Source organism: Pipra filicauda, unplaced genomic scaffold, assembly GCF_003945595.2.
Source record: "Pipra filicauda isolate LSUMZ 115617 unplaced genomic scaffold, ASM394559v2 scaffold846_size100090_pilon, whole genome shotgun sequence".
Classification (NCBI taxonomy): domain Eukaryota; kingdom Metazoa; phylum Chordata; class Aves; order Passeriformes; family Pipridae; genus Pipra; species Pipra filicauda.
In genome coordinates this window covers 58,400-81,346 of record NW_024105027.1, presented here as the reverse complement: position 1 = coordinate 81,346, position 22,947 = coordinate 58,400, and the positions used below count along the sequence as shown (strand labels likewise).

Sequence of the window (22,947 nt, the reverse complement as noted above, 5' to 3'; positions counted from 1 at the left end):
AAAAAATTGCAGTTGGATTTAACCTCTTGAATTCACTGTTTTTCCTTAAGAAAGGAGTGGATTTGGTGCCCACACACCCCTTTGGATGACTGGCTGTGTTGTAGGTATCGATCTGGCCCCCAGCCCTCTGATGCAACAACTTTCCCAGTGCTACACACGAGTATTAAACTGGTTTTTTCACTAATAGTACAACCAGCTTCTGCTCCACAAAGCTCTTTTCCTTCCAGTGCTCTGTGAATTGTAACCCAAGGCAGGGCTGTAATTAAATGACAGGGCAGGCTGGAGTGATAAAATCTCTTTTTCACTGCAGGGGCCCAGGTGGGGGAAGTGTTTTCTGTCCTTTTGCTTTGCTGCCTTGGGAGGTTTCCGTCTGTCCCAGGGGCTCTGAGCATCAAAGAGCCAGAGGAGCATGGGAAGGGCTCAGGGGACATCTCAGGTGGTGGCTGAAGGCGGAATTTTAGTCCTAAAAAGCCAAGCAGGGAAGTGTCTTCCTGTTTTTAGTAGAATAGAATCATAGAATCACAAAAGAGAACCACAGAATGAAATCATGGAATATCCTGTGTGGGAAAGGATCCATGAGGATCACCCAGTCCAACTGCTGGCCCTGCCCAGGACACCCCAACAATCTCACCCTGGCCCTGAGGGGGTTGTCCAAACACTCCTGGAGCTCTGGGAGCCTTGGGAAGTGACCATGGGCAGCCTCTGGGAGAAGAACCTTTTCCCTAATTCCAGGTTAGACTGTGGATAACCCGCCCTGGGCGCTCGGGTTCGATTTTGTGGCTGTTGAAATCGAGGTTTCACTTGGTCCCTCCAGTCAAAGCTGCAGCCAAAGTAAAACAAGTTGTGTTTGTGACAGGTTGGGTGAGCAAGGACAGGGGGAAAGGTTGTTCCTCTGACCACATGGAGCTCCCACTGGTGGGAATCTTTAAATCCAAGCTGGAATTTCGAATGTCTCCGATTTGATTTTTATCTTTTGTTGGCACTGCAGAGCACTGTGCCCTCAGCACTGTGGAATCATGGAATGGGTTGGCTTGGAAAGGACCTTAAAGATTGTTGGATTCCACCCCCTGCCATGGGCAGGGGCACCTCCCACTATCCCAGGTTGCTTCAACCTGGCCTTGGACAATTCCAGGGATGGAGCAGCCACAGCTTCTCTGGGAATTCCATCCCAGCCCCTCCCCACCCTCAAAGGGAGAAATTCCTTCCCAATATCCCACCTAACCCTGCCTCTGGCACTTTGAAACCATTCCCCCCTTGTGCTGTCACAACAGCTGCTGCTAAAAAGTGCAGGAACTTCAGGAAGAGCTGATTGTGCCTGGAAATGGGAATAACAACCAACATCAGCTCAGCTACGGAGAATCCCAGACTGGTTTGGGATGGTTTGGGATGGGAGGGACCTTAAAGCTCATCCAGTTCCACCCCTGCCATGGGCAGGGACACTTCCCACTGGAGCAGGGGGAGATCAGAGCAGGATTAAACATCCCCTGCCTTTCTCCCTCCCACCTTCGGGGCTGCACTGGCACCTGCAGCCACTGCAGGGCACTGTGGGATCGCGATTCCCTTCCCAGCTCCAGCATTCCTCATTTCCCGCCGGACAAGGACCCGAGTCACCGCCCCTCGGGGTCACCCACATTAATTTCCCTACGGAATTTTACTGCTCCTTTCTCGTATCCGTCCTCACACCCAGGAGTTCTGGCTCCCAGGTGACCCTTTCCCAGAAAATCTGCCGGATGAGCTCTTCCAAAAATCCCCTCCACCCCCCTCCCACACGAGGGGTCTTTGCTGTTGTGGCTTTTTTTTTGGCAGATTTTCTTTGCAGATTAGTCTTTTATTTTTAGTTTAGTCTTGTTTTTTTGCAGATTAGTCTTTTTTTTTTAGATTAATTTTTTTTTTTTAGATTAGTCTTTTTTTTTTAGATTAGTCATTTTTTCTACATTACTCTGTTTTTTTAGGATAAGCCTTTTTTTTTTTTTGCAAATTAGACTTTTTTTTTATTAGTCTTTTTTTTTTTTAGATTAGTTCCCCTTTTTTTTTTTTTTTAGATTAGCCTTTTTTTTTTTTGCAGGTTAGTCTTTGCCCTGCAGCACCTCCAGCTCCACACGTGTTAATGCCATCAGGCCGCTCTTCCCAGCGGAAAAAATTCCCTCCAAGGACCAAACTCTGACCAGTTCCTTCCTGCCAGCCCCAGGCAGCAGAGAAAAAAGCCCCTTATCCATTCACAACAGCACCACAGGTTTTAGGATGTCATAAATAACGTTGTTTAACAGAAATAATTCATTTTACCAATGGGTTTGAGGAGGGTTTTTTTGCCACTGTAAAAACCATCAGGTGAAATATTCCTTCTGTTTTTTACCACCAACCAACTGCTTTGGGGGGATTAATTAATTAATTAGAGGTTGAATCTGATTCCAGCTCAGTTCCTGAAACACATTTCAGTTGCCAATTAAAAAAAATAAATCATAAAATCATTGAATCATTAAGGAAAAAAAAACCCTTATTGAGGCCAACCAAAGATGGCCCAAGCTCCAACTCTTGCTTCCAGACAATCCTTGGAGCCAAGTGCCCCCCAAGCCTTGAGCATTTAATTATATTGATCAAAAATTGAAATTAAACCCTCGGTGTGGGAGAGTCGTGTGGAGACTCCATGAACCCCTCGGTGTGGGAGATTCCTGTGGATACTCCATGAAACCCTTGGTGTGGGAGAGTCCTGTGGAGACTCCATGAAACCCTCGGTGTGGGAGAGTCCTGTGGAGACTCCATGAACCCCTCGGTTGGGAGAGTCTCCATGAGACTCCATGAAACCCTTGGTGTGGAAGAGTCCTCTGGATACTCCATGAAACCCTCAGTCTTGTAGAGACTCCATGAAACTCTTGGTGGGAGAGACTCCAAGAGACTCCATGAAACCCTGTCTTGTGGAGACTCCATGAGCCCCTCAGTGTGGGAGATTCCTGTGGATAGTCCATGAAACCCTTGGTGTGGGAGAGTCTTGGAGACTCCATGAACCCCTCAGTGTGAGAGAGTCTCCATGAGATTCCATGAAACCCTCGGTGTGGGAGAGTCCTGTGGAGAGTCCATGAAACCCTCAGTCTTGTGGAGACTCCATGAAACTCTCAGTGTGGGAGAGACTCCATGAGACTTCATGGATCCCTTGGTGTGGGAGAGTCCTGTGGAGACTCCATGAAACCCTTGGTGTGGGAGATTCCTATGGATACTCCATGGATCCCTCAGTGTGGGAGAGTCCTGTGGAGACTCCATGAAACCCTGAGTCTTGTGGAGACTCCATGAACCCCTCAGTGTGAGAGAATCTTGTTGGAACTCCATGAAACCCTTGGTGTGGGAGGGTCTTGGGAAGACTCCATGAAACCCTGAGTCTTGTGGAGACTCCATGAACCCCTCGGTGTGGGAGAGTGTCCATGAACCCCTCGGTGTGGGACAGACTCCATGAACCCCTCGGTGTGGGAGAGTGTCCATGAACCCCTCAGTGTGGGAGAGACTCCATGAACCCCTCAGTGTGGGAGAGTGTCCATGAACCCCTCGGTGTGGGAGTCTCCATGAACCCCTCGGTGTGGGAGAGTCTCCATGAACCCCTCGGTGTGGGAGAGTCTCCATGAACCCCTCGGTGTGGGAGAGTCTCCATGAACCCCTCGGTGTGGGAGAGTGTCCATGAACCCCTCAGTGTGGGAGAGACTCCATGAACCCCTCGGTGTGGGAGCCTCTTGTTGCCCGTAGCAGACCAGCGATGACCTGGAGCATCCCACGACCACCCCTAACCCCACTCCTGCCCCTCTTCGAGCCGGATCCGGGCGGGACAGGAGACTCTCCGAAGGCCAACCCCGCCCTGGGTGTGTTCTCTTGCAGACGTGGACGAGTGCGGGGCCATCTCCGGCGCGTGTGACGGCGGCGAGTGCACCAACACCGCGGGCAGCTACGTGTGCACCTGCCCCCGGGGCTTCATGACCAGCCCCGACGGATCCCGCTGCATCGGTGAGACCCTAAACCACGGCCCGGCCCCACAGGTCGTGCTCTGGAACCCACACTCCCCCAGGAGCCCTCCCCAGACCCCTCATGGGGTTTGGGTTCCGGGGCCATCCCGAATTCCCGCCGGAGTGGGGTGGAAGGTGTCTGGGTGGGATTGTGGTCTGTGAGGAAGGATCCTTGTGCTCCTGCCCCTGGGATCCTCCCAGCTTGCAGGAGGATCCCAGATATCCCTCCTTTTTCTCCTGCATGGAGAGTTATCCAGGGAGTGACCCCAGTACTCCCAGTACAAACTGTGGGCACGGGGTGTGGTTGGGTGGCCTTCCCAATCCAAGGGAAGGCTTGGGATCCTTCCCAGTGGTGGGAACAACCCCCCAACTGCCCATTCACCCACTTGCTCTGCAGAGGTGAAAGGGGGAAAGTTTTCCTCCAGGTGTTTATGAACCAGTGCAAATAAACAGGGAATTTTCTCACCTCCTCCTCTTCCCTGCCCAAAAATCCTAATTTTCCCAAGCTAAGGATCCACAGGGCTCCTTTGGCTCCATCTCCCTAAATTCAGCCTTTTGGAGGGGGTTGCTTTGCCCTGAGCTGGTTTTTTGGGAGAGGAAGAGGAGCTTCCCCAGCCCAGGAATCCCAGACACCCATCCCTGCCCCGGTGCTGGGATCACTGGGATGTGCTGGGAGCTCTCCCACAGCATCCAAGCCTGGCACCAGCCCAATTCCCAGTTTTCCATGGAAATCCCAGCCTTGTGGTGCCACGAGCAGCTCGGTGGGGTTGGTCTGTGCTGCTCCACCAGCTGATCCCTCTCCCAGTTCGGCTCAAAGTGGCCAAATTTCAAAGCTTCTTCCCCAAACTGGCCCTGAATCCAGGAAAGCTGAGCTTTCCTGCCCCCAGCCTAAAGCCTGGAGCGAATCTTCCACGTTGAACAGCTCGAAATTCCTTTCCAAAGGCTTGTAAATATTTGATGGGCCATCTCTCCTTGTGCCAGACAACAGTTCCTGTGATAAACAGACCAGTTTGGTGTTTGCTTGCTCTCAGCAGGGGCACTTGCTTGAGTCAGAATGAATCCCAGGATGTTTTCACCCAGTTCAGAAAGTTCACTTGCCTCCAGAAAGACCAGGACTGGGAGGATTTTGGAAGGAGGGACTGGCACAGAAAAGGCAAAGGTCGTTGTTGCTGCAATGCAAAATGTCAGGTAGAGCTGGAAATCCTGGGAATTAATAGAGCAGGGAAAAAAAAAAATAATAAAAAAAAGAAAAATCAGCTCCAGATTCTTTTCTATCCACGGAACCCGGAGCAAAATTAGACATGTTCTAATCCCACAAAGAGAAACGTTGTTGTCAAGTGTGAGTAAGAAGCAAAGCACGAGTTCCTCTCGTTTGGGAATCCGATGGATTTTTAACGAGGACAAAATTTCTTCTTCTCATCCCTGTTTGCCAGTCCCTGCCACGAGCCCGGAGGGAGAAGCGTGATGGATGAGTCACATGGACTTTTCCTTGAGACCAAAGCTAAATAAAAAATTAGAAAGCCCACGTTTAAAAATAGCCCCCGAGCTGATTTAGCTGCAGTGGATCCGAACTCCCCACGTCATTTCCCCCCGAGCTCATTTTGGGCCAGGGCCGTGTTTTTTTTGGCCAAACTCACAGTTACTCTTGGGTGTCGTTGCCCTGGGATCCAGATTTTTGCAGACTTTGCTTCCATGGTTGTGTTTTTGGTGGTTTTTTGGGGTTTTTTTTGAGAGTTGTGTGAAAACAAATCGAAGGAATGGCTGGGAAAATTGGGAATTAATAACTCATTTATTAATTATGGCCACTTATTTATAATTATGGCCATTTGTTAATAATGGCCACTTTTCAAGGATGAACAGCATCAGGAGAGAGACAGGAGAGACTGTCACACTGGTACCTCTGAGATGTTTAGGTTGGAGGTGACCACAGTGTCTATATATATATAAATATACATATATAAATATATATAGTATATAAAAATATATAAAATATAAAAATATATCATATATAAAAATATATAAAATATATAATATATAAAAATATATAAAATATAAAATATATAATATACAAAAATATATAAAATATAAAATATATAATGTATATAAATATAAAATATATAAGAATATAAAAATATAAATATATAAAAAATATAAAAATATAAAATATATAAATATATAAATGCATATAAATATATAAAATATATAAAATAAAAATATATAAATATATATATATCTCAAAGGGCACCAGCACTGGCTATGTGGTGTCTTGACATATTCCCCTCCCTTTTTAGTGATGCAAACACCTTTTTTTATTGCATTTGAATAATCTCCCGGAGTTTTTACAGCTGGAACAGCAAAACCTGGGGCTTGAGCTGATCCCCAACCTCATTAACTTCTCTCACTGCCCTGCCCAGTAAAACCCCCCGAGCAGCAAGGCTGGAGAAAGCCCGTCATGGTTTGAAATGAGCATTTATTGAACCCTTCAACCACCTGGGCTTGACACAAAGAGTCCAGTCCCACACGTGCTCAGAACAGTTTCATTCAGTTCTGCCTGTAAAAGCCGGGCTGGGAGGGGTTTTTGGGTTTTTTTTAGGCAGCAGAAGGATCTGCTCCAGCAGCCTGGGAGGGGTTTTTTTGTTGCTACAATGAGTTTTCTCTTCAAGAACAGCTTCAAAGGACGATTTTCCAAGGAGGGGAAAAACGGCCTTACAGATGCATTTGCAGACTTGCCCGTGCTGTTCCAGACCTTGCAAACCAGAACGTTGCTTTTTTAGCTCTTTTTTTTCCCCCTGGTAGTGCAGCAAAGCTCGAGGAGATTTGGGGCTGGTTTCTCTCTCTTGGGGCAGCATTGGCAGATTTACAGCCTCCAGTTCTGGGGGAGGCCAAGCTTTGCTTTAGCCTTGCCAAGTCCTGGGCTTGGGGAAGGTTTTGAGGGTGTCACTGAGGGCTTCACCTGCCTGGAGAGTTTTGTCCACTTGGGTCGTTTGTCCAGGAGAGAAAAGAGCAAGGGGAGGAAGGAAATCTGAGGCTCATGGAATCGTGGAATGGCTGGGGCTGGAAGAGACCTTAAAGCCCATCCAGTCCCACCCCCCTGCCATGGGCAGGGACATTCCCACTATCCCAGGTTGCTCCAACATGGCCTTGGACACTTCCAGGCACGTTTGGCTTTGGTCACTTGAGCTTCTCAATTTTTGCTCCTGACGAGACACAAAGGGAGGGAAACACCCTTAAATTCCTCTTCCTTAATTCCTGGGAAGCGGCACCAGAACTTTCCCATTCCCTCCCTCTCTCCCTGCTCCTGCCCCAGCTCCATTCCTTAGGATTTAAAGTGCAGGAATCCCCTGCAGGTGCAGGACAGAGCTCAGACACCTCGTGCAGACCACATGGAATGGGAAGAGAGGGTGTGGAATGGGAAGTTAGGGATAAGCCACACTGGATAACCTTCTATCCTGCTCCTCCTGGGCACCAGGACACGCTCCCCGTGGCCCAGCTGGAGTGCAAACCCTGCGAGATCCCAGTGGAAGGTCCCAAAACTCCATCTCCTGCCTCGTAAACCCTCCCCAGCCTTTCTGACCCAGAGACCTCAGCCAGACCTGTGGCTCCATCCCCCACCTCCTGGCACTCTCTAATCCCACTTGGAATTGCCCCTCCCGTCTCCCTGCAGCATTTTCTGCTTTCCTGAGGGGTTTTTGTGGAAACCCGTTCCCGAAGCAGCGGAGGAGGAGGAGGAGGAGGAGGAAGGAGGGCAGGACAAGCTGTTCTCCCACCTCCAGCGTGTGGGTGGCCCTGGAGGAGATCACAGAGGGACTGCAGGGACACAGCTCTTCCCACCCACCCCTCTCCCTGCCCGAGGCAGCTGCAGATGAGTTTTTAATTAGCTCTGACCTTCATTTCGGAGCGGGATTGTTGCAAACCGCGGCAGAGCAGCTGAGTTTAATAACCGGGGGCCAGACGGAACAAGGGCTGGAGCGTTTCCCCCGTGTCACACAAACTGCTGTGCCCCCTCCCCGCCTTGTCACGCTTGTCAGCACTTTGTCTGGCCGTGGGGAAGGAGCCTGAGCTCTCCAAGCCTCCCCTGTTCACAGCCTGGCTGTCACCCTGCCTGCCAGCCTTGGGGACATCCAGCAGGGACGAAAGGAGCTGGGTGGGGATCTCTGATGCCCCCGAAGGGTTTGTTTATTCCAAACTACCCCCCTCGGGTCTAGGAGTTGGTTTAAGCTCAGCCCTGAGCCCTCACAAGGATGACTCCCATCAGGGGGTCGAGGGGTGGCTTTTCCAAGTGGTCCCAAAATCCTGCCCTGGGTTGGTCAGAGAGGAGCTGCTTTTGGGAGTCAGAGGGGGCTACGGAGAATCACGGAGTGGTTTGGGGTGAAAGGGACCTTAAAGCTCAACCAGTCCCACCCCCTGGGCTTTCACTAGCCCAGGTTGCTCCAACCTGGCCTTGGACACTTTCCAGGGATGGGGCAGCCACAGCTTCTCTGGGAATTCCATCCCAGCCCCTCCCCACCCTGCCAGAGAGGAATTTCTCCCGAATATCCCACCTAACCCTGCCCTCTGGCAGTGGGAAGCCATTCCCCCCTTGTCCTGTCCCTCCACTTCTGCTGGATTACTGAAAATTCCCAAAACCAAGTAACCCCAGCCTGCTCCCTGTGTGGAAACACAGCCCTGCCACCCCCCAGCACCTGCTGGAACCTGCAGAGACGTGGGCAGTGCTCTTGCTTCACCAGAGATCCAGGCTTTGGGATGACCCAGGTGGCTTGTACTTCCCATCTTTAGGATTAGGAGCCAATCCAGTGTTGCATCAACCCCCTCTCTCAAATTTCCCTCCTCCAGGGGTGGCTTTGGTGGATGAAGTTTCCAAGGAGGGACCAGTTCCTGCTGAGGGGTGGGAGGGCTGTGCCTGAGGAAAGAGCTGCTGTTTTAGTCCCCCTGGCTTTAGATGGGGTCGGTGTCCTCTGCAGGGCTCTGGGATGGGACCACAGCCCACGGATCCGACAGCTCCAGGCAATTCATCTCCATTAGAGCCCAGGCTGATGTCAGCCCAGAGCCACAGCTGACACAGCAGAGGAGACTTTCTCCCTCATTAATCTCCTGGAGATGAGGGAGTGGAAGGTTCCAGGTTTTTCCTGGAGCTCTTGGTGCCAGGTGAAGCCTGCCAGACGTGTGAAAGACCCTCAGTCTGCTGGGCCTGGTCCAGAAGCCACACACACCCCACCCCGGTGCCAGGCTCAGTGTCTGTGGCTTTGACCACCATCCAGGGCTCCTTCTCCTCCCAGCTCAGTCCAGCCTGTGGGAATCAGCCCATGGCCTGAAACAGGAACAGGCTGGGCCGGAGGGATGTGGGATTGGGAACAGCTCCAGTCCCAGGAGATGCTGGGACCGCTGGGTGCTGGCAGGGAAAGCTTCCCCACGGGAAACCTGGGATGTGGGACAGTTCTGGGAAGGTCCTTGCTTGGACCTGAGGTTTGCAGGACACGCTGGACGGTGGTGGCAGCGCTGAGGGTCACTGGGAGGGTTGGACCTGGTCCCTCAGCCTCAGAGTGGGGTGGGAAATGTCCAACCACCTTGGTCTGGCGGTTCCCAGGGAAAACCAGGAGCAGGACTGTGCAGCCAAAGCTTCAGGAGTGGAGCAGGAATGGCTGGGGAGCGTCCTCTGCTGCCTGGGAACCCCTGAAACAAGAGCAGGAGGCAGTGCTGGGTTGTTTTTATGGCAGAGAAATGGTTTTGGTGGCAGGAGTCAGGGGAAAATACACCACTCTGGGTCCCACAGCCCGAGAGAGGGGAAGGTGCTGCTCCTCCTGTGGCCAAATTCGGGGCCTGTTGTGGTGTTACATTGGCCAGTGGCCAAACCTTGGTCACAAAATGGAACATAAATGAGCAAGGCAGACACAAGCAGCAGAGGAGGAACCTAAGGAATGGACATCTCAGCCCCAGGATGCAAATTGGTTGAATTTAGCCCAGAATGGTTCATCTGGCCAGCAGGGGAAGAGTCAAGGTTCCACCTCCCCTCTCCCAGCTGGTGTGGGCTCAGTGGGGGAACCTGCCCCTGGTGTCTCTTACCAGCCCAGAAACTGTAGAGAGGGAGAAGGGAGACACCTGGAAATAATCCAGATTTTGGGGGAAGGTGAGGAAGCCTGGGATGAGATGAGGGATCTCACCTGTTTTCTGCTCTGTAAATCCACCCAGAATCAGCTGGGTCAGCTCGTCCTTCCTGCAGGGCAAGGAGGGATTGCCCACGTGCTGCCCGTGCCTGGCTCTTGGTCTGGCTGCTTTTAAGAGCCTAAATGGGAGGCTGGGGCTGCCTGGGAGAAAAAGACTGGGACTGGGAGGATGGGAATGCGAGATTTAATCCTGAGAATGAGTCCTGGCCCTACCCGAAGCGTCGATGTGCTCCCGAGGGAGGTGCTGGAGAACCTCACGACGCGGGAGGACGAGGCAGAACGAGGGGCCGGGTTGGGATACGGGGCAGCCAGAAGAGATGCCGTTGGGAATGAGCCCTCAGAAGGCCACCAGGGTTCTGTGCTGGCACACTGTGCTGGCACATTGTGATGGTGTCTCCTCCTCTCCTCAGACCAGCGCATCGGGACGTGTTTCTCGGCGCTCATCGGGGGCCGCTGTGCCGGGGACCTGCCGGGCCAGTACACCAGGATGCAGTGCTGCTGCGACTCGGGGCGCTGCTGGGCCATCGGCCAGACCCCCGAGATGTGCCCTGTGAGGGGCTCTGGTGAGTGCCACACCACAGCTCTGCCGCTGCCCGGGCAGCTCCGGCCTGTGCCAACCCCGGCGGAGCCACCGGCGCGATGTGGGGAATCCTGGAATCGAGGGGGAGGGTTGGGTGGGGTGTTATGGAGGAGTAATATCCATTATTATTGTTTCTTCCTCCCCAGAGGGTGGTTGGGCACTGAACAGGCTCCCCATGGAATGGTTATTCCCCAAGGCTGCCAGAGCTTCAGGAGGGTTTGGATGATCCTCTGAGGGATTGTTGGGGTGTCCTGGTGATCCCAGGGGGTCCCTTCCCGCTCAGGATTCTACAGAAATCCTGCTGCATTGTTGCTGTGGATGTTTCTGTGTTTGTAGGGGACAAATGAAGCCCCAGCTCCTTAAATAAAGAGGAGCAGGGAGTGAAGAAGAACAAAAGCAAACCCTGGGGAACATGTCCAGAACTCTTGGATAACACTCTGAGGGACAGGGGGGGATTGTTGGGGTGTCTGTGCAGGGCCAGGGGTTGGACTGGATGATCCTTGTAGTCCCTTCCAACTCAGCATATTCTGTGATTGGAAAAGCCCTCCAGGATCATCAGGTCCAACCGTCCCCCAGCACTGCCAAGGCCACCACTAACCCCCCCTGTCCCCAAGTGTCACCTCCACACGTCTGTTAAATCCCTCCAGGAGTGGGGACTCCACCACTGCCCTGGGCAGCCTGTGCCAATGCCTGCCCACCCTTTCCATGAAGAAATTCCCCCTGATCCCCAACCTAAACCTCCCCTGGCACAGCTTGAGGCCGTTTCCTCTCGTCCTGTCGCTTGTTACCTGGGAGAAAAATCCCACCCCCCATCCATGGAACACCCAGGGAAGGTCACCTGGGGATGCTGGTTCTCCTGCCTGGGTCTCAGCTGAAGCTGAGCCAGATGAGCCGAGCCAAGGCAGGAATTCATCCCTTTCCTCCCACTCCTTCAGCTCTCCTTGGCTCCCACCATAACTGAACCTTGGGATGAGCCCAGGCAGCGGGAGGCCTGGAGGAGTCCCAGAGGTGTAGATCCATCTCTCTGCATCTGGAGGAGGCCCAGAGACGTAGATACATCTCTCTGCATTTCTTTTTTCACCCCTAACTCCGAGCAGGGCAGAGCTATTCGATGCCTGGCACCTCCTGTGTGTCCCATCCTTCCCGGCGGGAAGGGAGCCCGCGGTGCCAACTGTGCCAAGCGCCCCAAAAACCTGCTGCCAGACACCTTGGCGAGCTGTGTGTCCTCACCTGCTGCGGGGTGAAGGGTGTTCAAGCCCTCCCCACCCCATGTACCCCATTCCCACCACACCCACCCGCTCGGCTCCCCGCGGATCCGTCCCCATCCCGGGATTCAGGCCCCTCAGGAGAAGCCCTGAGGCAGCTGTTTTGTTTCAGACGAGTACCGCAGGCTCTGCATCGAGGGACTCCCGGTCGTGCCAGGCTTCCCTGGGAACTTTCCAGGAATCCCTGGATTCGGGCCCAACGGCGTCGGGCCGGGACTCAACGGGCCCGGAGGCATCGGACCAAACGGGGCGAACGGACAAGGCGGGATCCCAGGGCTGCCTGGAATGGGCCCAGGAAGCTCGAGCATTGGTAATTAAACTCCTTTCTCCCCGTGCTGACCCCTCTTTAGGCTGCCTGGCTGGGAGCAGAGCGTGTTCCTTCGTGCTGGAATGCTGGAATGCTGCTCCCGGCACACCCGCGTTCTTCGACAGCTCCACGGTGTGTCCCGACCCTAAAGGGGGGAGTGGTGGGATGTGACAGGAACACTGTGCAGGACACTGAGCCCACAAACACATCAAACAGCGTCTGCTGGCACAGCAGCACGGCCGGGGTCGGCTCCAGTCTGGAATCTCTCCCCAATCACCCAACAGGAACGAAGCCTTTCAAACAATTACCGGACGGGAACAAAGCTTTCACGTCACCACCTCACCCTCTGCCTCCCCAAAACAAAGCTGCTCCCCCACCAGCTTGGGCCCCCCTGTGCTGTGCACCCCGATGCAGCTCCTTGCTGAGGGCTCAAGCTTGTGGGGATGCGCTGGGTGGCCCCAAATATTGACCCCCACCTTGTTTTGGAGGGGCTTGGAATTGATTCCCGTCCGATCCCAGTCAGGTGGGATTGATTCCCATCTGATTTCAGAGGGGCTGGGATGGATTCCCACCTTGTCTCAGAGAGGCTGAGCCCCCTTGTGTCTGGTGGTGTTTTTATCTAGACATATCCCAGAGATTTTCCAAGGCCTTTGGCCCTGGGATGAGCTCAGCTGGTCCCGGCAGGGTGCTGATAACACCAGGCTGGTGGCTTTGATCTCTGTGTGGGCCAGTCACTTCAGAGCTGGACTTGATGGTCTTTGTGGGTCCCTTCCAGCTCAGAACAGTGGGGAGGGGGCACAGCAGCCCCTTGTAGACCCTTCTGGGTCTGGGGGTCCTGCTCAGGGCCCGGGAGCATCTCGGGGCTGTCATGGTTCCGATGTCCCCACCCTGAGCCCTGGGGACAACCGAGGGCTCCGGAACCTTCTCCCTGATGCTGTTTCTGTGCTTCCCAGGAACTGCCACGTTGAACCAGACCATTGACATCTGCAAGCACTTCACCAACCTGTGCCTGAACGGGCGCTGCATCCCCACCCCGTCCAGCTACCGCTGCGAGTGCAACATGGGCTACAAGCAGGACGTGCGTGGGGAGTGCATTGGTGAGTGGCCTCTGCTCCAGATGGGCCCTGGGCCTGCTCCTAAAGCACCTCCAGCTGCTGCACCAACACCAGGGAAGGTTGGGATGGATCTCAGGGAAAGGTTGTTCCTCCCTAGATGGTGGTTGGGCACTGACCAGGCTCCCCAGGGCAGTGGGCACGGCCCCAAGGCTGCCAGAGCTCCAGGAGGGTTTGGATGATCCTCTGAAGGATTGTTGGGGTGTCCTGGTGATCCCTGGGGGTCCCTTCCCACTCAGGATATTCCAGGATTCTACAGAAATCCTGCTGCATTGTTGCTGGGGATGTTTCTGTGTTCGTAGGGGACAAATCAAGGCCCAACTCCTTAAATAAAGAGGGGCAGGGGGTGGAGAAGAACAAAGGAAAACCCTGGGGAACATGTCCAGAACTCTTGGATAACACTCTGAGGGACAGGGGGGATTGTTGGGGTGTCCTGTGCAGGGCCAGGAGTTGGATTGGATGATCCTTAGGGGTCCCTTCCAGCTCAGGATGTTCCATGATTGTATGATGATTAATGAACAATCCAGGCTGCAACTTTGACTGGAGGAACCAAGTGAAACCTCAGTCTCAACAGCCACAAAATGACACCCAAGTGCCCAGAGTATAATTATATCCACAGTATAACCTGGAATTAGGGAAAGGTTCTTCCCCCAGAGGGTGGTTGGGCACTGCCCAGGCTCCCCAGGGCAGTGGGCACAGCCCCAAGGCTGCCAGAGCTCCAGGAGGGTTTGGACAACGCTCTGAGGGACAGGGTGTGACTCTTGGGGACAGTCCTGTGCAGGGCTGAGGGTTGCACTGGATGATCCTTGGGGGTCCCTTCCAACTCAGCATGTTCTGTGGTTCTGTGTTCCCATCAGAGCTTCCCACAAGAGGCTGGAGACAGAGGGTGGAGGGATCATGTCAGATGGGAGGATGGAAAATTTTCTCTGTCTTTATGAAAATGGAACTTCAGTGACAAAGCAAAGGGAAAGTTGGTGTTTTTCTCAAGACACACCCACAGAGATTTTCAAAGGCATTGACCTGGTGGCCTTTGATCATGGTGTGGCTTCACCAGTGAAAAAGAGGAGAGTTACAGGTGTCATCTACTTCTGCAAGGCCTTTCAGATCACTCCCTGCACCATCCTTAGCTCTGAGTTGGAGTGGTGTGAGTTGGGTGGATAAGGAATTGTCTGGAGGGTTGTGTCCAAATTATCCCAGTTCAGGTGGAAACCAGGAACGAGTGGTGGTGTCCCCAGTGGTCCACACTGGGACCAGCACTGTTAAACACCTTCCTCAGTGACACAGACTGGGATTGAGTGTCCTCGTGCAGGTGACACCACGTTGAGGGGGATCCTTGTTGGGGTGCTGCCATCTGAGGGACCTTGCTGTCAGCACAAGGGGCTCAGCACCTCCCCAGCCCTTCTTGTGCCTGTCCTGGGAGCTGGTGGTGTCTCCTGGACGCTCAGGGTGTGGTGTTTTCCCCTGGCAGATGTGGACGAGTGCTCCAGCAGCCCCTGCGTGCACGGCGACTGCGTCAACACCCCGGGCTCCTACCACTGCAAGTGCCACGAGGGCTTCCAGAGCACCCCCACCAAGCAGGCCTGCATTGGTAAGGGTTGTCCCTCTCCTTTTGATGAGCTCCAGGGGTGTCAGAGCCCTGGGAACCAAAGGGGAATGGCTCTAAAGGGGAAACAAAGTGAGGAGCCCTCTAATGCCAACCAACCTCCAGCCACGTGTGTGTGTGGTGGGATCTGTCTTGGAGAAGTTCCCTCTGCCTTAATCTGCCTTAAAATTGCTTGGTGACAATCAAGGAAGCCACAGAGTCCTTTCCAAGAGCAGAACTCTGTTTAAGGGATTTTATTTGGCAGAAGATGGGGTTTTGAGGCGAATCTGTATCGGTGTAGGACGCCCAGCAAGGTTGTTCTCTCAGGGCCTTGCAGCACAAAGATGAGGGACTGCTAAAAGAGAATCACGGGAAGGAAACATTCCACCACGTGAAACAAGAAGCAAAGGCAGATTTCCCTGTGGAATTCTTAACTTTTCCTCTCTTTCCAACCAAATGGTTTCCAAAGGACCCCTCGGTTTGCAGCACGAAAAGCTTTCCGAATTTCCCCACTAGACGTTTTTGAGGCGAATTCTTCTGGAGTCTGAGAGCACTTGGCTGGTTTTCTCATGGAGATTATTAAACTGGAGATTATTAAACTGGAGATTATTAAGGTGCTCCTACCTTGCTGTGTCCCTCTCCTGGCAGACATCGATGAGTGCATCATGAACGGGGTGATGTGCAGGAACGGCCGCTGCGTCAACACCGACGGCAGCTTCCAGTGCATCTGCAACGCTGGCTTTGAGATCACCCCTGATGGCAAGAACTGTGTTGGTGAGGCTCCTGGTGGCCCCTGGGGAGGCTGGGACTGGGCTGGGATGATGTTCTCCCTCGGGGTCGAGGGTTGGTTTAATCAGATCTCCTTAAATCTCCTTCCTACCCCTGTGCTCCCTTCAGCTCTAGGGTGTCTTAAAATGAGAGAGCTCAAGTGGGGAGGGGTTTTTATAAGGCTGTGAGTGCTCCTGTGGGTTTTGGGGTCCAGGAGCATCAGCAGGGCTGGGTTTGGAAGCAGGACATGCTCAGCAGCTGGTGTCTGAGTCTTTCACTGGCTGAGAGTACCGGGGGTGCAGCAGGACTTCTTCCCACCAGGAAAGGGGGGAAAGAAAGTTCCCAGCAGGACTTCTCCTTCTTCTCCCCAGGAGAAGCAGTGGGAAGGTGCCCCTGCCCATGGCAGGGGGTTGGAGCAGATGCTGTTTAAGCTCCTTTCCATCCCAAACCATCCCTCTGCCTCGAGGATTAGCACCCACTGCAACAAGAGTTTGAGATGGGACTCAGAGGGTTTTTGAGCACAGGAGGGTCTTGCTGCTGCTCTCAGGCTCAGCCCAGATGTTTGTCCTCCCCAGACCACGACGAGTGTGCCACCACCAACATGTGCCTCAACGGGATGTGCATCAACGAGGACGGAAGCTTCAAGTGCATCTGCAAGCCCGGATTCGTTCTGGCTCCCAACGGGCGCTACTGTGTCGGTGTGTGGGTCCCTGAGCTTGTTCCCTGCCCATTCCCATTCCCTGGGGTTACTGGTGTGACTCAGAGCACGGGGAGCTGAGAACAACCAAGGCTGTTGCCCGGCAGCTCCTGCTCTGCCACCAGAAATCTGCCTCTTCCCCCCCAGAACGGGCACGAGGGAAAATGTTGATGTGTCCTTCTGCCCCTCCCCGTGTGTCCCTCACCCCTCCCCGTGTGTCCTTTGCCCCTCTCCACGTGTCCCTCACCCCTCCCCGTGTGTCCCTCACCCCTCCCCATGTGTCCTTCACCCCTCCCTGTGTGTCCTTCGCCCCTCTCCACATGTCCCTCACCCCACTCTGTGTGTCCTTCACCCCTTTCTGTGCATCCCTCACCCCTCTCCCCATGTCCTTCACTCCCTCCCCATGTCCTTCACCCTTTCCACATGTCCCTCACTCCTCTCCACATGTCCCTCACCCTCTCCACGTGTCCTTCACCCTTTCCACGTGTCCTTCACCCCATCTATGGGTTTTTCTGCCCTCTCCATGTGCCCTTCACCCCTTTCTGTGTGTCCCTCACCCCTCTCCATGTGTCCTTCACCCTCTCCACGTGTCCCTCGCTCCTCTCCACGTGTCCCTCGCTCCTCTCCACGTGTCCCTCACCCTCTCCACGTGTCCCTCCACTCTCCACGGGGTCCCTACCCTCTCCACGTGCCTTCACCCACCTCTCTTTCCACGTGTCTCTCCTCCCCCCACGTGTCCCTCCCCACCCCATCATGTGTTTTTCTCCTCCTCATCCGTGCCCTCACCTCTCCATGTGTCCTTCACCCTCTCCACGTGTCCCTCACCCTCTCCACGTGTCCCTCACCCTCTCCACGTGTCCCTCACCCTCTCCACGTGTCCCTCACCCTCTCCACGTGTCCTTCACCCTCTCCACGTGTCCTTCACCCTTTCCACGTGTCTCTCACTCCTCCCCACGTGTCCCTCACCCCTCCCCACGTGTCCTTCACCCCATCTATGTGTTTTTCTGCCCTCTCCATGTGCCCTTCACCCCTTTCTGTGTGTCCCTCACCCCTCTCCGTGTGTCCTTCACCCTCTCCACATGTCCCTCACTCCTCTCCACGTGTCCCTCACCCCTCTCCACGTGTCCCTCACCCCTCTCCACGTGTCCCTCCCCCTCTCCACGTGTCCCGCACCCTCTCCACGTGTCCCTCACCCTCTCCACGTGTCCCGCACCCTCTCAACGTGTCCCTCACCCTCTCCACGTGTCCCATCACAACCTCTCCCTGTCCCTCAAAGTCCTCTCCACGGTCCTCACCCGCTCCACGTGTCCCTCACCCCCTCCCCACGTGTCCCTCACCCCTCCCCACGTGTCCCTCACCCCTCCCCACATGTCCCTCACTCTTCCCCACGTGTCCCTCACCCCCCTCCACCTGTCCCTCACCCCTCCCCACATGTCCCCGTGCCCGTGGGCAGCTGACCCCCCCCGCCGGTGTCCCCTCCTTCCCTCAGACATCGACGAGTGCGAGACCCCCGGGATCTGCATGAACGGCTGGTGCATCAACACCGAGGGCTCCTTCCGCTGCGAGTGCCTGGGCGGGCTGGCCATCGGCGTGGACGGCCGGGTCTGCGTGGACACCCACATGCGCAGCACCTGCTACGGGGGCATCAAAAAGGGCACCTGCGCCCGCCCCTTCCCCGGCGCCGTCACCAAGTCCGAGTGTTGCTGCGCCAACCCGGACCACGGCTTCGGAGAGCCCTGCCAGCCCTGCCCGGCCAAGAACTCGGGTGAGCTACGGCTCTTCTTTCTCCTCCACCCTCTGGAGGGTGGGTGGGCACTGCCCAGGCTCCCCAGGGCGGTGGGCACGGCCCCAAGGCTGCCAGAGCTCCAGGAGGGTTTGGACAACACTTTCAGGCACAGGGTGGGATTGTTGGGGTGTCTGGGCAGGGCCAGGAGTTGGACTGGATGACCCTTGTGGGTCCCGTCCTCCTCAGGCTGTTCCAGGATTCTACAATGATTAATGAGCAATCCAGGTTAATCCAGGCTGCAACTTTGCCTGGAGGAACCAAGTGAAACCTCAATTTCAACAGCCACAAAATGACACCCAAGTGCCCAGGGCGTAATTATATCCACAGTATAACCTGGAATTAGGGAAAGGTTCTTCCCCCAGAGGGTGGTTGGGCACTGCCCAGGCTCCCCAGGGCAGTGGGCACAGCCCCAAGGCTGCCAGAGCTCCAGGAGCATTTGGGTGATGCTCTTGGGCACATGGGGATGGTCCTCTGCAGGGCCAGGAGCTGGACTGGATGATCCTTGTGGGTCCCTTCCAACTTGGCACATTCTGTGATTCTGAGCATGTAAAACCCCAGGAAGGTGCTCAGAGCCCTCCTGATGGCTTTGGCAGCTTGGCAGTGACACAGGAAAGCCACAGGCAGAGGGAAAGGGGTGCCAGGCAGTCCACAAACAAAGACTGTGTCCCCAAATCTGGTGCTGATCTCACGACAGGGATGTTGGACTCCAACTGGGAGCATCAGCTTTAAAATCCACGCTGTGTGAGCACAAACAGGCCCTGCTGGGAAGCCTGGAGCTGACATTCCAACAAACAAACAAACAATAAATGCAGAGTTACTGGCACTGGGTGCAGTGCCCAGCAAAGCTCATGGCTCTGCTGTCCTTTCTCCACAGCGGAATTCCAGGCTCTCTGCAGCAGCGGCATCGGGATAACGGCTGATGGCAGAGGTTTGTGCAGCCCAAGCCCTGGACTCGTCTCCTGTCACCCTCAGGGTTTGGTCACACCCTCCTTTTGGGTTTGGTCATGTCATCTCCAGGTTTTTGTGTTTGTGGGTTTGGTGGTTTCATCTCCAGCGGTTTTGGGTTTTTGGGTTTGGTGGTTTTACCTCCAGGGTTTTGGGGTTTTGGGTTTGGTGGTTTCATCTCCAGGGTTTTGGGTTTGTGGGTTTGGTGGTTTCATCTCCAGGTTTTGTGGGTTTGATGGTTTCATCTCCAGGTTTTGGGTTTTTGGGTTTGGTGGTTTCATCTCCAGGGTTTTGGGGGTTTGTGTTTGGTGGTTTCATCTCCAGCTTTTGGGTTTGTGGGTTTGGTGGTTTCATCTCCAGCGGTTTTGGGTTTTTGGGTTTGGTGGTTTTACCTCCAGGGTTTTGGGGTTTTGGGTTTGGTGGTTTCATCTCCAGGGTTTTGGGTTGGTGGGTTTGGTGGTTTCATCTCCAGGTTTTGTGGGTTTGATGGTTTCATCTCCAGGTTTTGGGTTTTTGGGTTTGGTGGTTTCATCTCCAGGGTTTTGGGGGTTTGTGTTTGGTGGTTTCATCTCCAGCTTTTGGGTTTGTGGGTTTGGTCGTTTCATCTCCAGGTTTTGTGGGTTTGATGGTTTCATCTCCAGGTTTTGTGGGTTTGATGGTTTCATCTCCAGGGTTTTGAGTGGCACCGGGAGTGATGTGGCACCGGGAGGCTGTGCCAGGAGAGCCTTGGCACTGCTGGCTGTGCTGGGGGGTTGGCACAGCCCATGTATCTGTGAGAGCTGAGCGTGAGGGGGCACAGGGGGGGCTTGCAGAGCCTGGATGGGTTTTAATGCCTGCAAGACCCTCCCTCCGTGCCAGTGGGTGGGATGTGAGTTGGGCACAGGGAGGAGGAGAAACGGGCACTGTGGGATTTTTTCCCCCCCTCCCCAAACCACCACGAGCTGGTGTTGAGTAACTCTCCCTGAGGATTGAGGGCTGGATTCCTGGCACCCCTGTGGGAGCTGCGTTTCTGGGGATGCTCCCACGGAGTTTGGCTTCGCTCCCTGCTTTGATGGGAACGACTGAGCGTGACCAACTCCATCCTCTTGGTTGTTTCCCTCCCCTCTTGGTTGTTTCCCTCTGGCTCCTCCGGGGTGGGAGAGGGAGGTGATAAGTGTGTGTGTGTGTGTGTGGGTGTTGCCAAGGGGCTGCTTTGAGTCACAGTGCCAGCCCTGGGCAGTGCTTGGACCAGCAGGGAGAGAACAAAGCAGCCAGATAACAACCTCTCAAAACCTTCCAAATGGGAATGAGCCAGAGGCAAAACCCTGGTGACTTCTTGGGCTTCCAGCCAGGGCACCGTGTCCTGGCCAGAGTCAGGCTCAGGGTAATGATAAGGCTCTTTCTAGCAAGGAATTGTGTCATATTTTAGTATCCCAGCCCAGACTTCTCCATTCCAGAAAGACAAATGGCCAAATTAACCAGGTCCATGAAAATGTGCTGGATACTTAATGAAATATCAGATGTAAGTCTTTGTGCAGGCAAGTGAATGAAGCCCAGAGAGCTCAACAGATCACGTTTACTGAAACAAGAACTTCACTGATTGTATCAGTCACTTTGGCAGCTCATAAATAGACTTTGATACTAATATTTAATCAGTTTGATGGGTTAAGTGAGAAATGTCTCTTTGATTCTTCAGATCTGAGAGTATGGAACCAATAATCTCTAGGTGTAAATATGCATTTGACCAGAATCTCTTGGTCTTCATCCACCTTTAACATATTAAAATCAATACAGCATAAAATAGTCTGAAAATATATATATGTATCAAGCCCTGGTCAACCCAACCCTGCCCACAGGCACACTCCAAGCTCTCCAGGGCTGCTTTTCCCTGGATGGAACTGAACTCCAACTGCCTGGAGACAAAGGCCAGCAGTGTCTGGGAAGGGCTGGCCTGGGCCTGTGGCCATCTGGCACCGTGGCACTGCCAGGGCACTGCTGGGCCTGCCCTGGGCTGGTTCTTGCCAGGGTGAAACCTCTTTGCCCAGACTCCAAAACAAGCAGGGAGGTGATGCTGCTGCAGAGGAAGAGGTGCTGCCCACCTGGCTGCCACCCTTCTGGGGCACTTGGTGCTGAATGCAGGGATAATTTATCCCAGAGCTGAGCACCGGGATAAAGGTGCTCTTGGAAGACTCAGGAATGTGACAGAAGGAGCTGAGAGCCCTCCTGGAACTGGGCTTATCTCATCCCCTTATCCAGCTCCTCCTGAGCTCAGAGCTCTGTGCCAGATCAGCTGTGTATCCCCAGCTCCACAGCTCCAGAGGGAGAGGAACAACGTTCCCCAGGATATACTGGATCAAAGCAGGAAAGTAGGCAGGGCAGGGAGAAGTGGTGGATGCCCCTGCTGGGATGTGTTCAAGGCCAGGCTGGACAGGGCTTGGAGCAACCTGGGCTAGTGGAGGTGTCCCTGCCCATGGCAGGGGGTGGGACTGGGTGGGCTTTAAGGTCCCTTCCCACCCAAACCAGTCTGGGATTGTGCTTCTGGCTGTGGGTGGACACCGAGGAACGATGAGGGCTGGGGAGATGGAATGTTCTGATGTTTCCCTTTGCTGTGGTCCATCCCATTTGACTTTTCTCTCTGCCAGACATCAACGAGTGTGCCCTGAACCCAGACATCTGCCCCAACGGGATGTGTGAGAACCTGCGGGGCAGCTACCGCTGCATCTGCAACCTGGGCTACGAGTCCGACCCCACGGGCAAGAACTGCGTGGGTGAGTCCAGGGCACGGGCTGGGCAGAGGGGGGCAGGAGCCAGAACCTCCAGGTGATGCCCACAAACCCTGTCCCCACTCAGTGCAGGGCACTGAACACCCTGGGGCAGGAACAGAGTGGTGTCCTTTGGGCCCCTCTGAGCCCAAAGTAAAAGGAGAGGGGAAAAACCTGTTGGTGAGAGTGGTGGTGCAGTCTGGTCAAGAGTGGTGGTCTCAGTCTGGTTGAGAGTGGTGGTCTCAGTCCTTCTCTGGATCCCACCAGTGGTTAAAAAAGTCCCCAGACTCCAAGATTATATATCCTCAGGTTCAGGCGGGAATGCCCAGTGCCTCCCTCAGGGAGGGGAGTTCCACACTGGGTGTGAGGGCAGGAGCACCCTCCTGTCTCCCAGGCCTCTGAACACCCAGTTTATGGCCTGAGGAGTCAGGGCTGCTCTGGGCAGAGGGTGTAAATGGTCTGTTGATAACAGTTTCTGGGCAATGGCATGGAAGGCTGTAGAATGCCCAGTTTTGGGTTACACCCATGCAGTGATGAACTGGTCCCAGCTGTTCTAACCAGGACACTCACGAAGGTGCCCGTGAGAACCTGCATGGACATGATTGAACGTCTTGGATTGTCTCACTGTGAGGGTGGAGCTGAACTTCTGCTCCTCCCAGGCTCTGTGGGGCCGGTGCTGTGGCTCAGGAACCCCTTCTCTCCCTGTCCCCAGATGTTGATGAGTGCACTGTCAACCGTCTGCTGTGCGACAACGGGCTGTGCAGGAACACCCCCGGCAGCTACACCTGCACCTGCCCCAAGGGCTTCGTCTTCAGGACAGAGACGGACACCTGTGAAGGTAACGGGGCTCTGGAGCCACCACAAACAGCTCCACGGGGTGGAAAAACCCGTGGCCTGAGGGCCTACCTGAAAGGCAGCTCAAGGTCTGCCATGCCTTTGGTTCCCTTTCGACCACAGCGCTTGGAACTTGAGCATCTCCAGGGGTTTGGGTTGGGGGGTTTGGTGGTTTCATCTCCAGGG

At 54.4% G+C, this 22,947-nt stretch overlaps 1 protein-coding gene across 1 annotated transcript in view; it reads left to right on the top strand.

Annotated features, from left to right (window-relative positions):
- LOC113987600 (fibrillin-2-like) overlaps positions 1-22,947 on the top strand; it is a gene marked incomplete at its 5' end in the record, with an annotated part of 77,777 nt that overhangs the window by 6,237 nt on the left and 48,593 nt on the right. Inside the window, 11 exons of the mRNA XM_039390598.1 lie at positions 3,859-3,984; positions 10,555-10,707; positions 12,102-12,299; positions 13,250-13,393; positions 14,877-14,996; positions 15,639-15,764; positions 16,334-16,456; positions 17,945-18,220; positions 19,116-19,169; positions 21,808-21,933; positions 22,640-22,765. Coding sequence (XP_039246532.1) covers positions 3,859-3,984; positions 10,555-10,707; positions 12,102-12,299; positions 13,250-13,393; positions 14,877-14,996; positions 15,639-15,764; positions 16,334-16,456; positions 17,945-18,220; positions 19,116-19,169; positions 21,808-21,933; positions 22,640-22,765 — 1,572 coding nt within the window. The remainder of the gene's footprint in view (positions 1-3,858; positions 3,985-10,554; positions 10,708-12,101; positions 12,300-13,249; positions 13,394-14,876; positions 14,997-15,638; positions 15,765-16,333; positions 16,457-17,944; positions 18,221-19,115; positions 19,170-21,807; positions 21,934-22,639; positions 22,766-22,947) is intronic.